General features: G+C 42.0%; 1 protein-coding gene across 1 annotated transcript in view; it reads left to right on the top strand.

The window, feature by feature from the left end:
• Positions 1 to 435: 435 nt before the first annotated feature.
• Positions 436 to 6,431, top strand: part of hcn1 (hyperpolarization activated cyclic nucleotide-gated potassium channel 1) — a 53,894-nt gene continuing 47,898 nt past the window's right edge. The window contains exon 1 of the mRNA XM_026297752.1: positions 436 to 791. Coding sequence (XP_026153537.1) covers positions 436 to 791 — 356 coding nt within the window. The remainder of the gene's footprint in view (positions 792 to 6,431) is intronic.

Raw genomic sequence — 6,431 nt, 5'->3', positions numbered from 1 at the left:
CTTCATATCGCATTGAGTTTCATTCGCTTTCCTCATGGAAAATTGGCTTTGTCCTGCCATGTGTGAGACCGATGACACAGGAGGAGAGAGCAGACGGAGGGGGCTATCATGAGCCACATTATGTAAATAAGGTGCAGGAGCATGTGCCAGTTAAACCGCAGTGCCGTGCGGAGTGAGAGGAGGCTGAGGCTTTGGACGGCAGAAGCCGGGCCCGTCGGTAGATGGCGGTAACCCAAGAAACCTGATCCAGCGGGTTCTCGGGCACTCTGTCTCAGTTTGCAGCACTCGCGTTGAGGACAGAGGAGCTGAACAGTTTGAAGGACGTCAAAAGAAACAGGAGAGCTCAAGGCGCGTCCTCCCGAGTTTTGCGCGTAGCCCTCCCGAGCAGGAGACGGAACGCTTGGTCACAGAGAAAACAGGAAAACTAATAACACCATGGAAGACAAATCTAATTCGTTCTCCAGCAACAAGGAGGAGAAGGCGGATGGGAATAATGTTTTTCAGAGGCAAGACTCGATACAGAAAAATAACACGGGAAGCCAGAACATGAAGGACCATGGCAACTCAGTGGGCTTCAAGGGGGAGCGGGAAGAGGCCATGGTCGGTTTTGACGATCTGGAAGGGGCGTCCAGGCAGTATGGTTTTATGCAGAGGCAATTTGGGGCCATGATGCAGCCCGGAGTCAATAAGTTCTCCTTGCGTATGTTCGGCAGTCAGAAAGCCGTGGAGAAAGAGCAGGAGAGGGTTCAAACGGCCGGATACTGGATCATTCATCCATATAGCGATTTTAGGTAAGAGCTGGAAAAGACACCTGCCCACCCCCCTCCCGCCCCCTTTTATCCACCCCTCCCGTCACCCTAGGGTCTGCAAGCTATACTTTCACACATAACGCTCTGTCATCGGCGCACACACAGCCTGCCCCAAAGCGCACACGCTAATCCACCTCTGTATTTAGGCAATCAGCCTTGCGCTGGCACAGAGCTTCGCTGTCAAAAATGTGCTCAGGGAGAGAGAGAGAGAGAGAGACAGAGAGAGAGTGTGTGTGTTTTATTGCGGCATTTTCATTATACTAGAGAGGGACGTATGAAGGCTACAAAGGTGTATCTGTGAAATGTCCTTGGAATAAGGATGGTGAATGTCATGATTTGAAAACGCACAGAAGCGCAGCTCCTGATGCTTTCACACCAACAGTGTCAGCTCCTCATTGCGACATATTCCGCGGGTGTAGGGGCGACAGCACTTGGACACAACGTGACAATAGCATTGCACCATCACGGTTGTAAACATTTACAGTAATTGCAGGCGGCGGTAAGACGGTGGGCCTGTGTGCACAAATGTACACAATGCGGTAAAATAATGCAGGGAAACGATTATGGAGAAAATGGCCGTGTTTTGAATTTCTTAGGTAAAATTCATCTTCGAATCTAATCACAGTTACAAAGGTTTGACAGCTCGGATGGAGACCTATTAATGATGCATATTTGAATTTGCCCAGCTGAGGAAATATGAAGGAATGTGTTTGTCTCAAGGGAGCTGCAGAAGGATCATGCAACACTTCATTTCCCGGCATCCACAATGACATGATTATTGCCATTTATGTTTTTCTTTGGCTTGTTATTCTCTTGGCTGGAAAAAGCCCATGGTGCATTATGCTGTTGTCCCAAAGAGTGAGGCTGGAAGTGAATATGTCATTTTCAAAACACCAGATAAAAGAAGGGAGGACTCCCTCATGTCAAGTCATGTAAATGAGCAAAATTAGCCCAGTCATTTGAAATTCAGACACACTGCTTCTAATGTGCTGAAATTTTGAACAATTTTATCAAAGGACATTAAGATGGTAAACAAATGACATCAGGTTCAGGCTGGTCTGGTTCTCTACAAGCTGCGTGTTTACACTTTACCACTACAACAATTAAGCATCTCATCTGGCCTAGTCCCTGCACCAGTGTCCCCTGGCACAGCTTGATGGTGACAATCATCCTCGTTTTCCGCCTTAGCTACATGTAACATGCCGGGGCACGTTGTTCCCTCTGCCTGTAACAGGGAGCTGTCCATGGTCCTGAACACAGATCAGGCCTGAGTAGCTTTCACACTGCTGCTGCTGATTCAGAGCTGCTGGGGCTGAATTCCAACCTAAAGAACTGACACACTCAAAGTTACCACTGCTCTTCCTCTGGTTATTCAGACTGTGCAGCTTTGCCTTGAAAGTACTGACAGATAATAAAGTGTATTGGTAGATTTGAGCACAGCAATGAGACACGACAGAGCGCACGATAGCTCTAGACTGCTTAGATGTCCATAGGGCCCTTTTGTTTTGCCCCTGCACCCTCCACATGATTACCCATAAAAAAAAAAACAATGTTAAAGATGATATCCTGGACACACCCACATAACGACAGACACCGGCATATGAACATGCACACACACACACAGATGTACAACAATGGTGGGCAAGGATTAGTAGCACAACACAACAGTCAATGAGCTTAGCAGACGCTGAAAACAATTATGTAAGGAGATTGACCCCTCTTAAAGATGGCCAAAGGCTATGACCTAAACAATTCAGTGATATGCATAACTTATTTTTTCATAATTATTATTTACTGAAACTACGTACTGAGGTATTTGGGAAATATTTAGGGAAAAGTGAATGAAAAAGGGAACGAATGGAAATGGATCACTTTAATACACACAATCACACAGCCATGTATATCATGTCAAATATGACAAATAAGGCTATCAGTGGGGAATTTCCTATTTCATCTCCATTGACATTGGCCCTTTAATTTCTCATGTATTAGTAAATGTTTGACTATCTCAGGCTGGTGAGGGCCCCTAAGGTTCTTTTCTGGTGACATTTTCCAAAGGGCAGTTTTTCAGAAGTCCTTGTCCTCTAGCCAGCCTAAAGACACAACCCCTCTATGCAAGAAAGACTCCCTACTGGCTTGAAAATGGCACTGTTTACATCTCAGTGTTTCAAACTACGTATCACACTGGTGCATTATTGAGGGAGATGTAAAGGTACACTGCTTGGCAGGTCCTCTCTAACTTAAGCCCCTCTACTGTGGGGGTTAAAACGTAATTATTTTTGTTTGCTTGGGTTTTATTACAGGGGTGTGTATCACTAGAAATATTTCATTACATAATTATGAAGATTTACTGTCACATATTCTTTTTTTATGTGGCAGAACATTATATGAGCAAAAAGAGAGAGAGGAAAAAAAAAAGTGTTGTCTTTTAATGAAGTTTTACACAAGCAGAGTCTATGATGACACCACTGTTGACACGGGGCTTATATTGCTTTGTTGGGGTGTTTGAAACTCAATATCCAACATATTCTTTGTACACAGTGGCTGCTTAAAGATTAATGGCAGGTTAGTAATATTTATTATTCATAGATTTTTAGGGAGGGCTCATGGAAGGTCTCGTAGACCCCTGTTTATGATAAAGAGATGTCTAAAATAGTTTTTTCTACTCTTGCTATAGTGTCTGAAAAGTCACATTTGATTATAGGTAAAACGCCATGTTGGTTCTTGTCATATATATTTAGATAATATTGTGCATAGAATCAAAGGTAATTTATTTTCTGGTAATCTGTCCAGGATATTGCCATTGGAAGATTTTATTGTTACTATGATATAATAATTACATTCCTCAATTTGAAAATTAGGATGTTCCATGTTATAAAACAGATTCTTCCAAGACTGTTTAGAGGTCCAAATTTAATAACTACTTTGCTGTGCGGATAAGGACTGTTTCTATTTAATGAATCAAGGACGGAGTACATTCAGGTTACAATTTAGGAGATACTGTGCAATGTATTGCAATGAAATTTAAGATCTGACAGGATTGTGTGGGGTTCCCTCTGCTAGTTAGCAGGAGTGTTCTGGCATTGATTATAATGGAGCACTTGTTATAGGGAGGAAACATACATTAAGAAATTAGAAATCAGGAATGGTTCTTTAGCCCACCACAGGGGAGATAGCTATAGTACAAAAATCAGTATTTCATGGTTCTCTTTTTTGGTTCCACAGAATGACCAGGTCCAAGAATCTAAAAAAAGTCACGTGTCAACTTCTCACATTTAGTGAAGAACCAAATGGCTGTTTGAATGACTTTTTGTTTTCTGAAAGCTTCTTTTCTGATATACTGGGATAATACAGATTTTTTTCTCACTTCAAACAGGGTGTCTATATCAAGCAGAAGAAATACTGCTTCTATAGTTATATGACAAAGCACAATGTGTTTGGAAACAGTGATCCAGTGATTCCAACTTCCACTTTCATCAATCAGAATAGCAGGTTGGTGTTTCAGAGGAAATTGCAGCTAGGGTTGGGATAAAAAAAAAAAAAATTGACTAGCAGAGTGCAGAGCTCATCTTGATGTTAATGCATAGCTGGGCCAGGTCATGGGTGCACAAATGGAGGTGAATACGCTTCTAGAGCAATAAGTGCTGTCGAACCTGAAGCTGGAGTGAAACTGGGGACTGGAATGTACTGGTGCTGTTGAAGAGCACTTACAGTTGGGTGCACTCTACTCGATTACTGGTTTAACTGGGGCTGGGTGCATTCTGAGAATTAGAGCACCAGAGCAAGAGTCTAATACAATTATGTAGCAAGGGCAAGGGCTCAATGCAAAGGCATGCTATGTGCCTTAAATGCAGTTTGACATTAAATGAGAAATGACACTTTACATTGAAACAACTGAACTACTTTCCAGAAATGTGTATGATGATAAATGTGCTGAATATTTTGTGTCCTGCTGCTTTATATTTTCTAAGAAAGAGGAAAGCATGTTTTATTCATTAGATAAGTGGGTGTTTTAGAGGTCATGCACAGTATAAATACCACCTACCTAAGTCAACAGAGAAACAGAATATCTTAGAAATCTGGGCACTCCGTGGGCATGTAACTTCAACTCAAGGCTTTTGGTTATATTAAGATAAGTCTTCTCATTTTAAATTACACAAATTTCCAGGTCTTTTTTTTTTTTTTTTACAAGTATACCCTATGTATTTTTCCTGTTGTTCTAATATACCAGTGTTTTAAACCACTGTTTAATTAAGCCATGTCAAGAAATTCATAAAAAGCACTGTATGAATATCTGAAAAGGTTAATGACAGTCTTCACTGCATTCTCTTATAAAACACTGACCAGTGAACAAAAAGAATAACTCATGCTACACATGCACGCACGCACAGATACTAGACATTATAACCAAGGTCAAGCCTCTCCATATGAAGAGTCCACTCTACAGAAACCAGTTCAATGTGTGCTATGGTGGATGTTATGAACCACCCAGAAGACCACTGTTCAGCTGAAGTGAAGACAATTATCGGACACATGATCTGTGGATATTAATACAGCCAAGGCCCCTGCTTAATTTATTCTAACAGATCCATTACTGGGTGGTCAGCCTGCCAGCCAGACATGCAGCCCGTTAATCAGGCAGCCAGTCCATTTCTATCTTCAACAACACAAATGGATGGTCAGCAAGGCAGAGAAGAGGCAGGCAGTCACGCTACAGGGACGGCGTCAGTGGCGAGTTTTAGGAAAAAGATTCTTGAAAGCATCTATTTTCATTCACGGTTGTTTGGCCTTTATCAGGGCCCAGGACAGTTCGGGAAAAGAGCAGGGTGCTAATGAATCACTTCTGGCGCTGTTCATCACGAGACAGGGCATGGACATTAACACAGTCTAGAAGTGAGAAGTTCTCTTTCTAACTGGATTCTGCATACATAAGTGTTTGATGTCCCAAAATATTAAGGCCCTGAATAAGAAGATATTTGGTAGCAACACAAGAATACATACATGTCAGAGCTGCACCCTTTTAGCAGCCTGAGAGAGGGAAATAACTCCGACTATATTAATCTTCATATCATTGTTGTTATTTTTAGCCATGTTAGCAGAGAGGCTCTAAGAATGGAAGGATGGGTCAGTCGTCTACCACTTTCAAGACGGAAATTCGACAGCAAATATTGGCTGGACTGGGAAAATACAATCTGTCCTACTGACTTCAGTCATTGCTTGACTTTTCCTCCTGCATATTAACATTTTTTGCTCAGAGTGAAATATCTTGACAGCTGTGGGATGGATTACCATGACATTTGGTACTGACATTCACGTTCCCCTCAGAATGAACTGTACTACGTTTGGCTATTCCCCAACCTTTCAACTACAGACATAGTCAGGTTAAGATTTTATTTCATCCAAAAATCTGGTTTATGACTACATAGACTACAAAGCTTATGGCACTCCTGTCAGCTTCAGCTGTACTTGTGTTTGGTGACCAAGTGAGTCTGTGTGTTATAGTTTCCTGAGATGTACATGTCTTTTTATTATTCAGAAGGGACCCAGTAAACTTTGACACCAGACTGGCTGGGTGTTGGGATTGTAATGTCTCAGTGTCTAAAGACAGGCTTAGTGTAAACT

The sequence above is a fragment of the Mastacembelus armatus genome, chromosome 12 (assembly GCF_900324485.2).
Source record: "Mastacembelus armatus chromosome 12, fMasArm1.2, whole genome shotgun sequence".
NCBI classification, from domain to species: Eukaryota; Metazoa; Chordata; class Actinopteri; order Synbranchiformes; family Mastacembelidae; genus Mastacembelus; species Mastacembelus armatus.
The sequence above is the reverse complement of the archived record's forward strand: the minus strand, read 5'-3'. Positions and strand labels throughout refer to the sequence as shown.